At 35.8% G+C, this 20,436-nt stretch overlaps 1 protein-coding gene and 1 long non-coding RNA gene across 2 annotated transcripts in view; both read right to left on the reverse strand.

Annotated features, from left to right (window-relative positions):
• Positions 1–1,234: 1,234 nt before the first annotated feature.
• LOC126042148 (uncharacterized) lies at positions 1,235–4,359 on the reverse strand. The gene is made up of 4 exons (XR_007507068.1): positions 4,320–4,359; positions 2,511–2,549; positions 1,731–1,760; positions 1,235–1,322 (listed from the first exon to the last, which is right to left on the reverse strand). It is a non-coding gene; the product is annotated as an uncharacterized LOC126042148 (long non-coding RNA).
• A 308-nt stretch (positions 4,360–4,667) lies between these two features.
• The window catches only part of LOC126041597 (hornerin-like), a 48,754-nt gene continuing 32,985 nt past the window's right edge, over positions 4,668–20,436 (reverse strand). The window contains exons 45-64 of the mRNA XM_049807520.1: positions 20,213–20,254; positions 19,336–19,374; positions 17,698–17,736; positions 16,944–16,982; positions 16,633–16,671; positions 16,294–16,332; positions 15,990–16,028; positions 15,210–15,239; positions 13,743–13,784; positions 11,965–12,003; positions 11,161–11,199; positions 10,840–10,878; positions 10,413–10,451; positions 10,035–10,073; positions 8,788–8,826; positions 8,401–8,436; positions 7,652–7,681; positions 6,516–6,551; positions 6,027–6,065; positions 4,668–4,829 (exon numbers count right to left, since the gene is read on the reverse strand). Coding sequence (XP_049663477.1) covers positions 4,668–4,829; positions 6,027–6,065; positions 6,516–6,551; positions 7,652–7,681; positions 8,401–8,436; positions 8,788–8,826; positions 10,035–10,073; positions 10,413–10,451; positions 10,840–10,878; positions 11,161–11,199; positions 11,965–12,003; positions 13,743–13,784; positions 15,210–15,239; positions 15,990–16,028; positions 16,294–16,332; positions 16,633–16,671; positions 16,944–16,982; positions 17,698–17,736; positions 19,336–19,374; positions 20,213–20,254 — 885 coding nt within the window. The remainder of the gene's footprint in view (positions 4,830–6,026; positions 6,066–6,515; positions 6,552–7,651; positions 7,682–8,400; positions 8,437–8,787; positions 8,827–10,034; positions 10,074–10,412; positions 10,452–10,839; positions 10,879–11,160; positions 11,200–11,964; positions 12,004–13,742; positions 13,785–15,209; positions 15,240–15,989; positions 16,029–16,293; positions 16,333–16,632; positions 16,672–16,943; positions 16,983–17,697; positions 17,737–19,335; positions 19,375–20,212; positions 20,255–20,436) is intronic.

Raw genomic sequence — 20,436 nt, forward strand, 5'->3', positions numbered from 1 at the left:
TGTAAACCGTAGGAGACAAGCATACTACTAGTAAATGTGATTTAAATACTAGGCACATGTTCAATAAGACGCTAATTAGACGTGCGCTTTAGGAGAAGGCACTTTGCATTCTCCTAAGCAGCAAAAGAGCTTAGCCGGCAGCTGACGGTGAGGCGGGAGCTGTAGGAGTGGCGGTGCAATGGACGCACCACTGCTAACGAGGTGCCGGAGCAGTGGTCGCTGCACAAAGAGAAGGTGGCTCTGGCAGCTCCAAAAGAGTTCGCTGCAAGACACGGAACTGGTCCCGAACTCAAAAATGGGCCGTGGTCCTTCTGTGACCGCATTTACTGTGCCTGCTTGCAGATGTCAGCATCATTCTTGAAATTAAACTTGCAGATATATTGGGTATCACAGGTTAGACTAAAGGCTTGAGAGAAGGAGCCAAGATACTGTCAGTTTTACGAACTTAATTAAATTTCCATTCCTTCCCAAGGGAAAATGCATTGTTTTTCAGCAGCTTTTAGACTATCAGGCTAATCTGAGGTGCATTGCCTAGTATGCTTCTCTACAGAACTCGAGGTATTTGCAATCAGTTTGAACAGAGTTCAGCATTTCTTTTCTCTGAGCTGTTTCACTTCTGTACTGAATAAACTCTAATTAACCCCCCAAAATTTCAGTCCCATGGAGCATTTTTCTTTGCTTTGCAGCCTCCATATTGAACTTGCATGTGATTACAATGGACTAAAACCAATACTCCAATATTATTGTAGCCTCTTTTCTTCTGTCCCATGAAGGACTGCTTATCAGATGTTTACGTTAGCCTTATTTTATGCGATGATGACCAGGCACGGTGGCTCAGTTTGCCTATACAACCATTTGTTTGATCTCCTTCACTTGGGTTAATAACCAAATATTTTCTGTGTATTTGTTTGTTGCACCAATCAGATTTCAGGTAGGCGTTCATCGCTTTCCCCAAGGGGAAAAAAAATTAATCGCATAGGTAGGGTACAATATGCTCTCTTAAAATGATGCCTAAACCACTGACAAAACTAATGATATCTACTAATGACTAAAACCAAAGGTAAACTAATGAGAGGCATGACATACTAGCTAGACATACAACATAACAGCCAAGTAGCACCTGGCAATTTGACTTAAGGGTATTTTTTTTCTTACATCAAGTAATTAATCTAATATTACTGAATATAATCCATGTCTAGGATGACAAGCGACTCTTCAGAAGTTCATATAGACCATTTTGATGTAGCAGCAGAGAGAGCGAAGGCACTCAAAACACTGAATAACAGCAGGAGTCGGGGAGTGGAGTGTTTCCCAGCAGAGCTCTATGAAAAAAGAGAGCAATTTGATAAACCCAGTTCAAAATAGTTCTATTTATTACTATTAGAAAAGCACATAAAGCTTCAGAGAAATCTTTTCCTATTAGCCCCTTCAGTAGTGGAGACACTTCTGATGTTAAAAAATCACGTGCCACATCTACACCACACCTAAACCAACAGGTGTTCAGTTTTCACGTGATAGGCAGGATCAAAAGTATAAAGCACTTACGTGGTCCCACTTTTCCTCATTTTTGTTGATACTATGCCCATTTATTATGCTGCACAGGCATTCTCAAACATTTATTTAGACACAGGAAATCTGACAGATACCTCACAGTATAAACAATACTTCCAGTTTTCTACAATATGTATAGGAAGAAACCAGTAGAAACTACAAAGAGGAAAAGTGCTTACCACTTGACTGCCACCTGAGGAAGTTGAATTCTGAAAACAAACAAACAAGTAAATCTCAAAATGTTCTCACCCAATGGTTTTGAACACAGTTTTGCATGTGATCAACAAAATTTTAATAGCTTAACCCACAGCATGGTTTTAAGTTGCTCAAGAGGAAAATAGCTTTGCATAGATGAAGTAAATAGTTTTTGTCACACACTTTCTCTACCTCATTTTACATCTGACAATTTCAGCTAAAATCAATGAAGGGGCAAAAGTCTATTTTTCTGTTATTCTATTATCACATTCTATACAGATTTTTCCATCCCTATAGTTGAAAGAGGATGTTGAAAATTGATGAGTGCTGAAAAAAAAGAAAAAAAAAGGAAAAGTGCTAAACCAAGTAACCTGCCAGTGAAAAACTCAACAACCTAGTTTATTAAAAAAAAAAAAAAAAAAAGTGAAGGATTAACTGAGCAAAGCCTATAAAATCTACACAGAGAACAGGAATTTAAAAATAGAGGACAGCAAAATAAAGGACAGTAACAAGGCAACAAGGCCAGTAACTGGAATGTGAAGCAAGACAGATTCAGATTTAAAATATAACTGATATTGAAATAGCTTTCCCAGGCTGAGGCCATATTCTCCACAGTGGTTTCTTTAAATATGCTCTAATACAAATGGAACTAATAGAGAATGTTCTCTTCAGACCAAATCATCCCAAAATTGCTCTATCAACCACCCAGGTTCTTTGTTTACTAAGACAAGAAGATGAAAATGCTGTGATGAAAGTATTCTTACCGGTTTCCCAGAATAAGTGCTTCCTGAGGTAGAGAAGCCCTGTAAAAATAATTATAAAGCATTTATTCTTGTTGTCCAAAGAGCACAGAGCAGTCTTGAAAATGCCCTAGATATCAGGAGTTTTGATACCAACTTTGATTTTACCTTTTTCCTTGCACTTTTCCCCCCTATTTTAATTGAATGGTCTCAAGTAAGCACAGCTATGTCCTCTTTATTCCATGAACTGTTTCAGAAGATTTTCAAAGCAATGTTATAATTGACTGAACTACAGTTTGAAACTGAAACAGTTATCCTGATACTGAAATACTTCATTTGTAATAGAATGATCCAAGCATGTTCCTATGAGTAAGTAATAGAGTATATCAAAACATTGCTATGCGAGGAATGAATGCTGCCTCATCCTAAGGTTCAAGTTTGAACAAAATATTCCAATTTTTATTGGTCAGTTTTCTCAGACATCTACCATTGTAACATAGTTTTAAATCTCACCCTCATTATTGCTACTTATTTTAAAAATCAATATCCACATTTCTAACTTGGTTGTGGAATACTGAAAGAAGAATATCCTCACTGGCTTTCCTTGATGACTGCCTCCTGAGGAAGATGAACCCTGAAAAGATACACATTTTTTACTCCAAGCCTATTTGTACTTCAGTATATTCTTGCTATCTGGAACAAAGGACCACAGAAGAATGAACAGTATTTTGTGTCCAGTCATCCAAAAATCCCAGGGAAAATCTTATCTGCAGTACAAATATTTAACATCTTTCTGTTGCAAGTATTCTTTTGAATGATGTATTAGTCGGAAAATTTAATTCAAAGTCCTCAAGAAGAAATTGCTCTTTTGTAGTTATGATGTGCTTAATATATGGAAAGGAAAAAATAATAAGGTCCAATTAAACATTAATTCACCTGGAATCAGTGTACAGTTAGAAGGGGTGGTGGTGGTGGTGGTGTTAAAGTCCTTTACTCTACAGCCCTACTTGAAGAAAGCTCTAATAAGGAAGGTAACTGAAAATAAGAGTGGATACTGAAAAATTAGATGTTCTGCAAGAGTCTTATTCAGTTTTCTGGCAAAGTTGCTCTGCTTAATTAAATGGCATTGCCAACAGGAAATCTTACAAGCACAATATGTCTCACCTTTATGATTCATGTAGAACAAAATGTACCATTTGTGCCCACTTTTTAATAACAGGTGGATACACGTTATTTTCTATAAGACATAAGCTAAAACATTGTGTGTGCTTTTTTATATCTCGTGCCATTGAATGACAACAAGAGCAAGGTTGAAATTACATAGTAAAAAAAGTGGTCTGAAACAGGAGAAGATGAAAATACTTATAGCCAAATGTCAACTATTATTTCCCTCAAAAAGAAATAGAAAGTATTTTCTGCAAAGCAAGCCAGAAATACTTAAGACAAATGAGTATCAAATCAATGAAAAAGTGAGCCCTGAGCACAAGGTGTATGATTACTATGAATTTAATCAGAAATAACTGTTCAGAAGTCCCTTAAAAAAAAAAAAAAAAAAATCCTGTAACCTCATTCTGCGATTACTAGAACTAATCCAGAGATTGACTAGAAGTTCAGTTAGGGTAAAATGCTAGTAAAAACTATGGAAATGTGTCAAAATAAATATTGTTTGCATTTGTTGAGATTATCCCAGATAAGTAAATCATGTGACACTCTTTGCATATTTAAGTAATTCTCAGAAAAATGTCTAGTCCATAACAAACTGGATATAATTTTTTTTTTTTTTTACAGACTTATAAGAAAAAAGAAAGGTAAACTTGAAATTTTTTTACTTACTGGTTTACCATGTTGTTTGCCTCCAGAAGAATATGAGCCCTGTAAGAAGTCAATCAAACATTTATTAATTGAAAAAAATCTTCTATCACTCTCTTGAGACAATTTGTGCAGTACTGAGGACAAACTTATTTGGGTATTGTTTGAACAAAAGGTCACTGGGGTACCTAAAACCTAAGTTGTCTACTGCACACCAAAACAATGGCAATTTGTTATTCTGAATCAAAACTGTGTTATGAAATACAGTATAGCGATTATAGTATGTTCAAAGGAACATTTTACACAAAGCAGTAATTCATTGTAACCAATTCTTTTATTCAGCTTGCTGAAATAACTTTAATCGATATTGTGTCAACTATTTAAGCTCAGTAAAATGGCCAAATGAACGTATCTTTCAACATCAAGTAACTGACTTGATCCAGACAATACAGGGAAAGAGTTAGGAGTGATGGGATTGGAAGAGAATATACGCACCGGCCCACCATACTGGCTGCTTCCTGAGGGAGAAGATCCCTATTAAAAAAATCACAGGAAACTTAAGTGCTTAAGCATTGGCAGAACAATGGTGGTTACTCTTCCCCCCTGGCCCTGTGCAGAATGAAACATCACAGAAGGACCTTTTCACAGGAGATCTCAGTAGGAATCTGGAAAGAATATTAATCTAAAAAGATGCAGTGAAAGACTTCTGACTTAATTCCTCTAAGTTCCTTAACAGCTGAAAGCAGTAAATTTGGGAAACAGTCACAAAACACCTGCTAAGACTATTCTCTGACATAAATATATGGATATAAAGTGTCTTTAAGTATGGCTCTGTTCAAGAGAAAAAAAAAAAAAAAATTACTTTATTTGTGATATTCTGCTAGGTCAAATGTGTTCAGAGAGCATCATGTGTATTATTGTAAGAGCATCCTTATTACTCCAAATAAGTAATTTGGGAAAAAACTTGTTTTGCAGCTTTTAAAAATCCTCTCCATGCTACAAGAAATGGTGTTCTTAATAGAGTGATGCTGAACTCAAATGCTTGCCAATGGAGTAAAAAGAAATTATTTTTTAGTATGGCAGAGTGAAACATTGCACACAGAGTAATACTAATGAAAAATATGTTCCACCTTCTTATTAGATAGCCATCCATTACATCTGTTAACTATTTGGGCTAATAGGATTTCTTGGTCAGTGACAAACTATTAAGTCTACAACAGGCACATAGGGAGCTGCTTACAGTAAGAGACTCGAATTGCAGCTGAAGACGAGGAAAGTAGTATTATTGTGAGTAACACACCAGAATTTATAATTTCAAAGCAATACCTATTGGTATGTTTTGTACCAAATTTCCAAGTATTTAATCTAAACAAATACCAAAAAAAAGGATCATTTCAATATAATTGAAAAATAACACAAAAAGTAGATTTTGAACTGGTGTCACAGAAATGTGAAACTGAAACATAAAAATGGTTAATTAAAATTATCACTTGGGATAAGAGGCATTCTGAGGTAAAACAACTAAAATTATGATCTATGCAGTTACTTTAAATTGAAGTTTGTTCATGCTACTCCATTTCAGTTACTGAGAAATAGTCCCTGTTTTCAGATATTTATTGAGAGTAAAATGACTCTGAAAAACTGACTGGTAGTATATGCACTGCATCATATTTTTCATTTAATAAATAGCAAGTAGGAAGAAGTCCCTGAAAACAAAGAAAAGTTGCTTGCCTGTCCACCATACTGACTGCTTCCAGAATATGAAGAACCCTGTAAAAAGAATGTGAAACTTTTGTAAATAATTTTTTAAAATACCACCTGGCACCAAAAAAACACCCTGGACCTAATCTAAACAATGACACTGATTAACTGGAAGAACTTTACACAGTTATTAATGCAGTGGCAAATGGCTACTTATCTGCACATCATGTTAGTGGTTTATGCAATGACATGAATCCCGTGAATGATTTTTCAGTATTTTTTCAAGGTAAGAAAGCTTCTGTAACTGCAAAGTAAAGTCTTGGCTCTAGTATATAGAGAGATATAACTGAAATGTCAAGAGTGATTCAATAAAAGCCACATGGACTCTCTGGAATTATTGTCCCTATCTCTGTGACTAAACCGAACTCAAAATTTAATGGCTTCTGGGCAAATATGGCAACTGAGCCATGTTTATTCCTGAGGAACTAATGTGTGTAAATGTTAAAGACAAATACCTACCTGTCCACCGTAGTAGCTGTTTCCTCCAAAGGAGCCCTGTATTCAACAAAAATAGCAATGTTAACTCTGTATTAAATTCAATGTCATGTAGAGGAAAAACAAGAGAACATATTGACTTATCACAATGATAAAGTCATTTACACTGATTACTAGTATACTTTTCTATTTGATTCCTTAAAGAACTAAAGGATTTAGTTTCGATTCATCCTTATTCCTTCAGATTATTTGCTTGCAAAGAGAAATAAGATGATAGTTTATATGTTGTTTTCAGCACTTCTGATTCTCAGAAGTGGCATATATACCATGACTGGTATACTTACGGCATGTGGGTTTTGCTTGATTTCATAATCCAAGAAAGAGAAGTACTCATCTAAGCAATTTTGACTATACTGAGACAACAGATAACTGAACTCTCCCTCAAAAGTAAATTGTCTTAATTTCAGCAAAACAGAGGGGGTTTATGGTTTTGGTTTTTTTTTGTTGTTGTTTTTAAAGTATTTACAAAAGTATAGGGAATATACTAATTAGAGAGAAAAATGGAAATAGCTTTAACTTTTTTAATGCGTTGCTCTGCTCCCACTTGGAAGCATTTTAGGTCAAGATTTTAGATCTAAGTTGCACTAGTTCAACCATACTGCTAATAACCATCATAAAAGCAGCACTATTACACATGTGTCCAAAACCCAGCAGATATACTATGAGATATTTGGGAAACAGATTCTTAGAAAAGTCCCAGGCCTCTCTTACAAACCAAAAGAAATTAAATGTTTTGAAGCAGTTTTTCATGTCTGGATATTTTACAGAATTAGCACTAGTCTTCCTTTAATACAGATACTGGAGAACATTACTCCTTGTTTAATCCAGGGCAGGGTAAGTATAATTTATTTCCCATATATTTCTTTGAAAATAGAAATGCATCTGGGTAGCTAGTTTTGAATACAATACTACAGTTGCAAGTCACTGAATATTTTTGTCTTTAGCAGGTTCAAAATTTCTCATTTTAGCACAAAGTGAAAAACAACTTTCATCGTACATATAAATTCACAGACAGAATTATTTCAAGAAATGTAGTTCCTTGAGAATTTTCCAGTATGTGTACATACTATGAAAAATATACAAAGACAAAGAATACTTACTGAACTTCCACCGGGGCACACACATCCACCCTGTATAAAACACAACCAAACTTATTTTCCTGAGTCTATGACTGGAAGAGGCCTCTGAATTAGTAAATCAAACTCACATTCTGCTACTGCAAGAAAATGGACTATAAAATCCTGCTCATAGACTCACCAAGCTCCACCTAAAAACTAGTTTCTTTATCTCTCCACTGTCCTTTCAGGCTAGCTGTGCATTTACTGATCAAATTTTTAAATAGTCTTCTAATTTCTCATTTAAAAACCACAGTAAATCTTTACTTACAACAAGGACAAGTACAAAATTCTGAGTAGTACTACAGAGGGGTTTTTGTTTGGTTTTTTTTTTTGGTTTTTTTTTTTTCCCCCTACAGAGGCCAGAGCACCTGGAATACATGCAGTACTCTTTCATGCTACAGATGTTACAGAAAATGCTAAAGATGATTTCCAGTGGAGGCCTAGTAGGTGATTTCTACTCTGATAAAACTGAGAGGTGGCCAGGGGTTCACCATTCAGTGTCTCAGTTTCCACATTTGATCGGCATGAAATGTGTAAGAAGAAAAATGTTTAGCACCAAAGCAGGTACACAACTGAACTGCCATTCAGACAGTTACTACTGGCTACTCTGGCTTGCGGGATGTCTGAATGACATGGAAGAAGAAAATAATGTGTTGCTGAGACTTTGGGCAAAAAGGACAGTGGTGAAGGACACCAGCACAACTGAATGGTGTGGAGAAAGAAAAGCGTACCTGTCCACCAGACTGGCTGCCTCCTGAAGAAGAGCCCTGGAAAAAATGAGTAACTAATTATGTCTGTGTTACTGAGTAACATTCTCACTTGTTCTCTGTGGTCTTTAGTCTTTTAAATTGCTTCTGTTTTAAATATAACAACAAAAATGGTCTTCTCAGAACCACAATCTGTTTAAGGAAGCATTTCCATGCGGTCACACAGGCCTCTATATAATTTTCTCATATCATGATCGGACATACCAGACAGATCCTTGCTTAGCAATCCTCACACACTTTGGCTGAAAGCTATTCCTTCTTAGAATGTTCTTTTTTTGCAAAAAATTTGGGTCAGTTTTCTTAATGAACTGTGTACCAAAACTGCAAATACTATGAAAGTAGAAGTTTTACCTGTCCACTATACTGCCTGCTTCCTGAAGAAGCTATACCCTAAAGAAATGAGAAAGCATTTATATTTATTGCACATTCTTTCACTTACGAGCTGTCACAGAAAAACACAGTTTTATCTTCCATAGATTTAAGTGTCACAGGAATGCAAACACTTCTTTTATAACCATACTGATGTCTATTGGCCTTTACAATGGCTACTGTTTAAACAGAACAGTAAAGTTTAAATCAAAGTCAGCTTCAGGCAGGTGTGAGTAGTGCTGCTGCACTGGACTGTGTGCTCACAGCAGCCTCCTATGTTTTACTTTCCTGAGTGGGCTGACACAGCAGAAGGTTGTATTTATGCAACCCATAAATAGAAAAACAATTCTTACCTGTCCTCCATAATGGCTGCCACCTGAGAAAGATGGACCCTGAAGCAAAGGTGCCAATTATTTCTCTATCAAAAAGCTTCTTTAAGGGTTTTTGAAAGAAAGACTATTTTCTTTCTCTGTTTTATATCGAAAGATGAACACTCAACCTATCCCTTTATGTATTCTATACAAATTATGGATGGTCTGTAACATACGAATCTTCCATAATACTGATCATAAGCTATCAGGATTATATACCTAGTTTCGCAAGACTGTATTTGGACTGAAAATCTCTTTCTCCTCTAATTCCCTCTCCAATAAATCTGACAATAAATATTTTCAGAGGCCAAGGATGAGTTTGTTGGGGATTTCACTCCATATTAAAGGCTATATCACTAGGCAGCACTAGGAACCCTATCCATTATCTTTCATTTCACAAGGGCATGGAACACCTCTTAACAGCTCCTGACCTTCTCCCCTGCTCCCCAAGACCTACTGCTTCTCTGGGTACTTCAACTCTGATATTGCGTTTTGCTGAAGTAAGTGAGGTATTCCATCAGTTGAGGTAGAGAAGCAATGCAATCTGCTTCCAGCCACTCCTTACTGTTAGAGCTAAGAAACCATGACAGCAGCAGAAGGGAAATGGGTCCAGAATGAGGAGGGCAGGTTGGAGGGTAGAACAAGGCCAGAACTGCATTTACTGTGATACAACAGAAGTACTGTCCTTTCATAATTTTTATATTGTTTCAGATCATATATCTTTAGATACCTGATCTCCTATTACCAGATTAACAGAGTTTACTCAAAATACTCATTTTTTCAGTCAATAGAAAAGTACCAAGTTTTGATGTAGAAGCTGGGTGTTAGGATAAGGACTATGCAGGAAGAGAGTCTCACCTGTCCTCCATACTGGCTTCCTCCTGAAGAAGGTGAACCCTGAACAAAAAGAATTAAATGATGTCTATATCCATGTCATAGTACTTCATATGAAGGAGAGGTACCTAATTTCTTTCAGTGCAAAACTGAGTGGACTGAACCAGACTGTGCAAAAAGGAGTGAGACTCATCTGCATTTACCATGATGCATCAGAAATTACATCTCCTAAAACCTCTCCTGTGGCTTTGTATCACATGCATTTGTAACTACTATATACCTAGCAACAAATTAAGTACAACATGAAAAAAAAAAATCAATCTCCTTAAAATGTCCTATTACACAGAGAACTACCAAGTCTCTTGGATAAAGTGGTAAACACTACAAGGGAAGAATTCTCACCTGTCCACCATGCTGGCTGCCTCCTGAGGAAGGTGAACCCTGAATATCAACAAAAAGTGAAACTGAAACTTCTTTGCACCCATTTCATAGTACCATAGAATCATTTCACAAGGCTTTTAAAAATTTTGGTCAGCTTCATGAAGTACTAATTTATTTCAGAAAGAAACGACCTTTAGTCCTGCATATTTCAGGACCCAACTGAGTCAACCATGTATTTCACATTCTATTTTCATAGTCTTAAATGATGGTCTTCATCTAGAACTTGTTTTGTTTAATCACAGTAGCACCAGAACGCTATAGAGAAAGATTTACTGAGAAGATTTTAGACTAAGATAAATAAAGCTAAGGTAGACAGCTGGGTAGGCAATGAATAAACTACAAGTTTGCATAGGTCAAATCTACAAAAGTGGAGACTATTAAAGCTTACTTGTCCACCATAATGGCTGCCTCCATAAGAAGATGACCCCTGGAAAAATATTGAAAATCAGTTATTTCTGAATATCTAATTCACGGAGACGAGCAGCAAAGAAGTGTATTTTGTTATTTGACTGTTTGTAGTCTTCCCGGAATAAACTCTATATTTTTGTCTTTCTTGAATTCACAATATTACTACAGAGAATAGATCACTATAAAGTTTCTTGAAATATTAAATTGAGATAGCTATCTTGATAATCATTTACTTGATAGTAAATAGTCAAATAGCGGTAAAACAAATACATCATATAAAATATTAAAAGTAAGAGCTTACATGTCCACCATACTGGCTAGCTCCAGAGGAATATGAATCCTGTAAACAATATCAAATAAGTAAATTACCTGCTGTAGGACTTCCTTAAATCAAAACATGACTCTCCCAGGACAATAGGAGCAAGAGAGCAAGGTGAGAATGAAGGCAGGCAAGCAGGAAATCTTAAAAATCTTAAAAATCATTTAAGTATGATTTAATAACTAGAGTTCAAGCCTTACAAGGTGACTTGGGGAAATACCTGAGTTTCTAAGCAAGTGTGGAAGGCAAAAAATCCTACTGCTTGCTTTGTGTGACTTCTTGGGAAGGTTAAAGCAGCATTCTTTCAAGTTCATTCTCTGCTCATTTCTGGAGAATGGCATTTCTTAATTTGGAAAGCTGAATCTAGGGCCAAAGCTAGCAGTAAAAAATTGGCTACCTAACAGGACTCTAAAAACCAAACTAAGTAAGTTTACTGAAACCTCATACAACAAGAGGTCTCTTTAAAGATGGGAGATTGGATTTTTCTTCTTAATGGAATTAGGTCCACTAGGAATCAAAAATGCTACATTTTTATTCATTCTTTCCCCACACCTACTTTTTGCGTAAGCTTCATTATGCAAGTTTCACAAAAACAAAGGCAGTATTTGCTAAAAAAGCCATTCTATAAAATTTGTAGGACATATCAAACTCAATGATGAATTTAATTTGCTGAGGTTTTGCTCTTTAAAGACAGTTCCCATATAAAAACTGAATTTAATTGAGTTTGTGAATAACCATCATTTTCAGAAGTGGCAAGCTGGGTCTCCTTTTGGAGGGAGTGCTTACTTGGCTACTGTACTGGCTGCCTCCAGCAGAAGATGAGCCCTGAGGGGGGAAAAAAAAAAGAAACCAGTTACTTTTCTCTGACAGAACTATTTTAAAGCAAAACATCTTGAAGGACAGCAGTATATAAATTTCTATTTTAAACTTTTTTGCTTGGTTTTAAAATCCACTCAAAATGTAAAATCTAGCCTTCCCTACTTTGTTAATATGTCTAAAACTCAATGTGTACCTGTCCACCAGAATGGCTGCCTCCAGAGCCCTTTCAGAAAGGAAATATCAGTTATTTCACTTCAAAGGATCTGACTGAAGGATAGGCAGCTTATTTCTTTCAGATTAAAATCAGCACTCTGAAGAATGACATCCCCACAAAAAGCTTTTAATGTTAATTCTTGCAGAGTACTACAGACCTTTTGAGTACTCTGAGCTTCCACAATAACTGCTGCGCTCATGAAAAAATAAAACTTGTTTGTGTTTAGTATATAATGTTAAGCATCTATCAGAAATGTGTCCTTCATAAGGAATCTTAATTGTGTAAAATGACTTTTCCATTGGTCTGTAAAGAAGATATTCAAGACAATGTTCTGAGGTAGACTGCAGCATATAGTTGGGACAGAACTAAGATCTACATTCAGTATGCAAAAGCCATTCTCCCATGCTGAGGTACTGGGTGCATCTACACATTAAAGTACAGATCAGGAGTGTGCATTTGAGACAAAACTCCTGATAGTCCCCACTCACTGTAGTTTGTTTTGCAACATGGAGTGGTCTCAGAGTGAATTAATTGGATGCCTTTCAGATTAAACTAAATTGTAGAATGCTCTGTAGACAGAAACAATCCTAGCAGTTTGCAGTACTTCTCGACGTAGACACAACCACTATGTCCTCCCCGTCTTTATACACAATCCCTGATTCTGAACTACTGTCAAAGATGGCCAAGTCAGTAAAAACCAAAAAAATCAGTCCACTTGGAAGTTTCAAAAGGAAACAAATCCCAACATCAATAATACAAAGAGTGTAGAACACGGGTGGGTAAGAATATTTTCCTGACTGTAGATATATACACATTTCTCCTTCCTACAAGGGAGCACAAGACCAGTGCTATTTGTCATGTAATATTAATTTTTCTATGGTACATTTATATAGCTGTGTCCAAGCCAGCTTTATACCAGTTAGCAATCTGGTAACACTGCCACAGAGTTCTGTGCTAGATACAAAAAGACCCAAATGTTTTTTCTTCCTTTAGCGCAGCACATACAGAACTCCAGTGACATACACGGCATGACTTTCTAACACATGATGAGCAGAACTGGTCTTGGAAATGCTATAAACAGGTGTCTCATGTGAAAAGAGAGTTCTCATCCATATGAGAGGCTTAGCATCATTAAATTACTGATCTATGAATACTAACTTTTTTTGCAGTATACGATCTAAGAGGAATATAAACACATACATCCAGGTCCTTAGGGGATATTTTGACATAATTCCAAGGAAGCCAATGGAAATTACTCCCGAAGTAAATATTTATAGTGTTATGTACCTGCGTTTGTGCCAAACAACATTTTTCATTCAAAGACTTCTCTTTGAATGAATGCTATTTCAAATGGAAAGAGAAACTATGAGGGCTGCATGAATGTCCTATGTGTATTTTTAATTGTGACTAAGGTAGATTATTTTCACAAGTCTATGACTTCTATTAGGTACTGACTCTTTTTAACCTCTCTAGCCATTTTATTGACAAAGCAAACACAGGGCACACTTAAAAGCTCATGAACATTTCTTACATTTGCAGAGGAATCACTTCTGACTAAGGTAGGGGATCCACCCTGTAAGGAAGGGGGAAAAAAAAAAAGAATTAGCCTTTGTCTTTGATCATAAACTAAAAATGAAACAAAACTTTAAAATGCCTGTTTAGAATATCACAGTCTGAAATTAAATTACACTTATACTTCGCTTACTTTTCTTAATTTGCCAAGATAGCAGATAGTCTTTTGCAGCCTGGTAGACTGTAAACCACAAAGTATTATTTTGTATCTAACCATGACTCATTGCCTAGAAAATAAGAACACTACCCAAGGTGCAGGAATGTCCTTTATATACTACATGTTGATTGACTACATATGATTTGCTTGGGAAAGCACATATTACCCTATTTTGCAGTCTTTAAATAATTTCTTATGGATTTAAAAGCACAAGTGAGAAGTGGCTCAGTTCTGTTTTGTTTGGTTTTTTTAATTTGGTACACACTGATTTCTGAGACAACTTTTTATTGTTGGCAATTTTGTAGACTTGATATTATTTTAGCTTCCCTTCATGATAGATCTTTGGTCAATTAATTCTGCTATTTAATGCAATTTTTTATTTTTGTTTTTTTAAGAAGAGATACACATCTCTGTAAATACTGCATGGTTAGTAATGGAAAGTCACTGCTCAGAGAATACACCTTGCTGCCAACTTTGGGGGTTCCTGGCCTGTATGAGAAATAGCGTGGCGAGCAGGACTAGGAAAGTGATTGTCCCCCTGAACTTGGCACTGGTGAGGCCACACCTCAAATACTGTGTTCAGTTTTGGGCCCCTCACTACAGGAAAGACATTGAGGTGCTGGGGCGTGTTCAGAGGAGGGCAACCAAGTTGGTGAGGGGCCTGGAGCACAAGTCCTGTGAGGAGCGGCTGAGGGAACTGTGGTTGTTTAGCCTGGAGAAAAGGAGGCTGAGGGGAGACCTTATTGCGCTCTACAACTACCTGAAAGGAGATTGTAGCGAGGCAGGTGTCGGTCTCTTCTCCCAAGTAACAAGAGATAGGACAAGAGGAAATGGCCTCAGGTTGCACCAGGGGAGGTTTAGATTGTATATTAGGAAATATTTCTTCACCAAGAGGGTTGTCAAGCATGGGAACAGGCTGCCCAGGGAAGTGGTGGAGTCACCATCCCTGGAGGTATTTAAAAGACGTGTAGATGTGGTGCTTAGGGACATGGTTTATTGGTGGACTTGGCAGTGTTAGGTTTATGGTTGGACTTTATGATCTTTAAGGTCTTTTCCAACCTAAATGAGTCTATGATTCTGAATTCTTCATCTTGGCTTAATGAGAAATAACTCCTACCATGTCAGTAATATGTAAGTCACCAGAGGAACAATGAATATAAAACTAAGAGTACATTCAAAGAAATAAGTTAGAAATAAATAGGACCACATATAATTTTCCAGTTAAATAATTTAGTAAAAGAAAATGTATAATGAACAAGTAACACTTACAGAACTTCCCCCAGAACAATCACATCCACCCTGTAAAGAATGCAGAAAATATTTAAAATATGAAGAACACAGGAATGAAGGGGTCTCCAGTTACAACTCAATTTACTTCTTCTACAATCCCAGGTATGCAAGCCATAAAGTTACATTCATAACTGCTCAAGTGCCCAACTTCTAGAAATTAGTCTATTTTTTTGATCTCTTCATCCTATGTGACTATTCCTGCACTTATTGCTCTGATGGGGCAAAAACCTTCTAATTTTGTTAGCTTCAAATTTGTTATCTACAATCTTTACCTTAAAAACCTTACTCACCAAAAGGGTGAGTAAAAAATTCTGAATAGTACTACAGAAAGCAATTTATTTTTTTTCCTAGAGAGACCAAAGCACCTGGAATACATGCAGTACTCTTTCATGCTACAGATGTTACAGAAAACAGGTGACTTCTACTCTGATAAAACTAACTGAGAAGTGGCCAGGGATTCACCATTCAGTGTCTCAGTTTCCACATTTGATCTGCATGAAATGTGTAAGAAGAAAAATGTTTAGCACCAAAGCAGGTACACAAGCTCAAATACAACTGTTATTCAGGCAGTTACTACTGGCTACTCTGGCCTGTGGGATGTCTGAATGACATGGAAGAAGAAAATAATGTGTTGCTGAGACTTTGGGCAAAAAGGAGAATGGTGAAGGAAAACAGTTCTTGTGAAGGAAAGATTTGCAAAGTAAATTGCGAGTGCCTGACACCAGCACAGCTGAATGGTGTGGAGAAAGAAAAGCATACCTGTCCACCAGACGGGCTGCCTCCTGAAGAATTTGAACCCTGTAAATGTTACATTTTCATTTAAAAGATTTTCTTTAAGTTTGACATGTATATTTGATTACAATGTATTGTCTTGTACTCTCTGAACTATGTTTGAAAAGATCTGTCTGATTAAGGACCCAATTTTATCTATAGAAAGATTAATGAGGATTAAAAGAATCCCACAGTAGTCTGGAAACTTAGGTATTACCAATCTGGTAATATTTTCTTGAAATATGTACATTGGGAAAAAAACCCCAAACAACACTGAAGAAAAATTTCCCACCTGCCCACCATACTGGCTGCTTCCAGATGAGGATGAGTCCTGAAAAAAATAAAAATAACTTAATTTATATTTAAAATTTATATTTAAGAAATATAAATTAATCCCAAATATTTGTTACTTTCATTTGTTTCCTGGTGTTAGAACATCGGTTAAAACATGAATTGTATTTTGACCACTCTGCTTACACTTGGACTTTTACATAGAAATATATAAGGAAAAGGTGTTTGAGTACCAAATGAATCCTGCTCCCAGATAAAATATTGCTGTAATACAATATGAGGACTCAAGATTTTGTATGACAGATACTTCAGGTCAAAACCACAAAGAGTTAGTATTTACCTGTCCACTGGAGTAGCCACCACCTTGAGAAGATGACCCCTGCAAAAAGTAGACCAAATTTATTTTTGTTTGAAGTGGCTTCTGGAAAACAAGACTATGTTGTTGAATAGTCAAAACACATTTTTAATTTATTTATTTATATATATTTTTTTTAAACAGTTTGCTGTTTCATTTCACAACACATGATGCCAGATGTCATCAGAAATTCTAAGAGATAAACAGTTGGGTATAATTTACTTGTCAGGATAACTTTTAAATAGAACAGCCATTTTGGAAGGGAACTGCAAATAATAAATAAAATAGATGCTTACATGTCCACCTGACTGGCTGCCTCCTGGGGAATAAAAATCCTGGAAAAATGTATTGAAATTACATGAAAAAAACAAAAACTTCCTTTCTTTTGTAGACTGGAAAGATCAAGATGGAATCTGAACACTCCGTCTTGCTTCTCCACATTCCTTAATTTTCTCTCACAGATTGTTCAAGAACAACAACAAAAAGGTCTGTCTGTATAAAACAGCACATGCCCCTTTACGCCTGTTGATAATTGCTCTTTTGGTGCAAGATATTCTTTTGAATACAATGATTAAAGAGTTCTTATATCTCCAACAAAATAATTTCTCAGTCTGTGTCATTTAATTCTCATTAGAATAAATAAAATGGGTGCCATGTAAAAATGACGGGAAAATGGAAGCCTTCATAAATCAGTCATACAGGACAACAAAGCAAAGGATTTCCCTTAGAATAAACACGGGACAAATCATGCTATTGAAGCCTTTTGCAGTTAGTCAATGAGTGAAAAAGCACAGGAACTTGAAGAAGTAAATTGTGGTACTGTGTTTGTAACGTGAGTTTGAGATTCAAGAGCACACCTCAGCATCAGCTTGGATTTCTAGCCGTACTTTAACACTTTAGCCATGTCCTCATTCCCTCTGTGTGTGAGGACTTTCTATCCCACACTGGAAGCTGCCACAGCAGCTTCCCCACAGGATGTAATTTAGCTGGCTAGCAGTTGTCAAGCTCTGGGGCAGACACCCTGGCAACATGTAAGGAAGGAATGCTTACCCGTTCACTCTGTTGGCTGCCAGATGGTGAGGTGGAATCCTAAAAAATATTAGAATCTAGTTATTGCATGGAAAATATTTGTATTTTTTTCTAAGCAATAGTGGAAAGCAAAGAAAACTACTGCTTGTTGGGAAGGTTAAAGATATAGGCTGTAGAATAAAGAGCATTCTTTCAAGTTCTTTCTCCGCTCATTTCCGGTGAATGGCATTTCTTTATTTGGAAAGCTGAATCCTGGTATAGCATAATAAAGGAATGAGATCACATCTCAATCTATGTTATTTCCTCTTAGAATGCTATAGGGGAACACATCAGCACTTCAAAAGCTGTTTTGGTTCTTGTAATACCTCAGTGGTAGGCACCAATGTTGCTACACCTTAGTTTCTTTCATAAGTTTAGCTTCTTTCAGAGGGCCTTGGGGCCCTCTGTAGTATCATATTTTAGCTTTGCTGAATATCCACAAGAAGATTTTGATACAGAAACTGCATGGAAACTAATGACACACTATGCTTGTGGCCGAAATGCACAGCTGAATTTATAAAATTTTGTGGACAACTATTTCCTACTAACCAGGACACTGGAGAACAGACCCGGTTAAAGTACAATAAATTACTCAAGACTCTGAGAAAATGAGACATTAAAGTTTGGAAGTTTTATAAACAGCTTCACCAGAACTAATAGCAAATATACTCTAGTCAGGAGAAAAGGCATGTTTTTAAACAGAAAAGCAAGCAGTTCTCACCACACTACATGAAAACAGACCGTTCTTATGCAATATATAGATGAAGGAACTTGAATCTTTTATGTCTGGCATTGGAAAAACACAAATGAAGAGTAGTGTGAATTGGAGATGGAAACAGAGGGAACTAGTGTACAGTATTGCTAAGGTACCTTGTAGAAAAAGAATAAAATCAGATAATGATTAAGGGTCAAATACAATGTTTTTTTTCTCAAAGAACCAAGGAAAAGTTAAAATAAATCTGTATTTTAAGAGCAATTAAGTTTGAAAGTCTTAATTTATGGGAATTGTTATAAGAGTCCAGAATAGTAAACATATATGGAATATACTCTTAAGGAAATAAATCACAAAAAATAACCCTTACGAACAAGAATGGCTGAAGTGACATATTGATAGTCTTGTTCTTGTAGTTACATTAGTGTTATTGGATTAAATTAATTCTGTTAAAAAGTAGCCAAATTAAATTGCTGGAAGTAAGAAGTATCTGGTTGTTTTGCATACCATGAGCATATACTAATATTGAGTTTCAATGGAAATTGTGAAATAAAGGAAAAGAGCTTCCTTTGTAAATGCTACTTCTAATAACCAATTAAAACAAATATGTATGATTGTTACAAGTCAGAACTGTTGTATAACTGCAATTTTAATTTGCCAATTCCTTATCATACCATAGGACAATAATGTGGTATAACTTAAATCTACATTTTACTTTATCTATAGGAAAAATATCATTTAAAAGAAGTTATTGCAGAGAATTACTAAACAACACAGATGACTACAATCTATTGTGAAGGAGCTCCTGAAGATAAGATGATGAGATAAGGTAAAGGTCCATGTAAGCACCTAGATACTTTAAAAGGTAGTAAATTCTGATATTGATATACTTGAGAAGAAATGCTTACACTGTCATCAGTTTCACTGCCTCCTATGGAAGGTGAATCCTGTAAAATAATGGGAAAACATTTATTTTCATATCAAAAGGACTCTTATATTCTCCACAAGTAAAAGAATAAAAATAACCAGCCACTTAGAATCTCCAATTTTACCTAAACCAAGGAATGTGCAAGAAAAGACAAAATATGTAATTTTACCTGTTACTTAAGCACAAGAGGTTAAAAAAACCTCTGTCCTTGTAAACATGCATTTTTATAAGGAAAAATTTTAGATAAATTTGATTTGCAAAATTAACCATTCTTTACATTCAGAAATCCCATTATCTATGCTTTCTTTCTAGATCCTGCACTAGAAGTAGCAACATGACATAATTTTCTATGAAATAGCAATCTGGATTATATGTCTTACTATTTTTAATAAATAATTCTGTATGACTTCGGATGGCTAAAATGTGTTGCTAAACAAAACATAAGATGGTCCATACAGAATGATCCCACAATGAGATTCATATCAATAAATACAGACTTCAAATATAGTATGTGCATTCCCCTAGACTTTCAACAGCTTCTGCATCAGTAAGGTATGTAAAGTAAATGCACAAATTATTTTCCTTTTGAATGAGCTAATGCATAAACAATAAAGTAGTTAAGTACTGAATAGTCACAGTGGCACAGTTAGCCGGACAGCGTATATAATGCATCACCTTCCCTCCATTTTGGAAACATTTAAGAGTTGTAAAGGGGTAAATAAAAGTAAAGAGAAACAAAAAGTATAATGGCATTTCCATGGTTGTCACTTCAAAATAACTGAAATATAGAACCCAGTCCACATAAGAACCAGCACAGCAAGTTTAAGCTTTTGATGTATGAGACAAATAATATTTACCTGACCGTAAGATCCAGTACCACTATATGTGGAAGATCCACCCTGTTCAGAAAACATGAATAATTTTCATATTGCAAACAGACTTGTGTGGGGTTGTTTTTGGGTTTTTTTTTGGATGCTTACTGTAGGGAATCCCTTTTGGGAAGATGTAAAAAATATGAATATTTACTTAGTTATCAGAATGGCTATTGAGCAACTCATGATTATGTCCCTGTAAAACACTA

This window comes from Accipiter gentilis, chromosome 8, assembly GCF_929443795.1.
Source record: "Accipiter gentilis chromosome 8, bAccGen1.1, whole genome shotgun sequence".
In the NCBI taxonomy this organism is placed as follows: Eukaryota; Metazoa; Chordata; class Aves; order Accipitriformes; family Accipitridae; genus Astur; species Astur gentilis.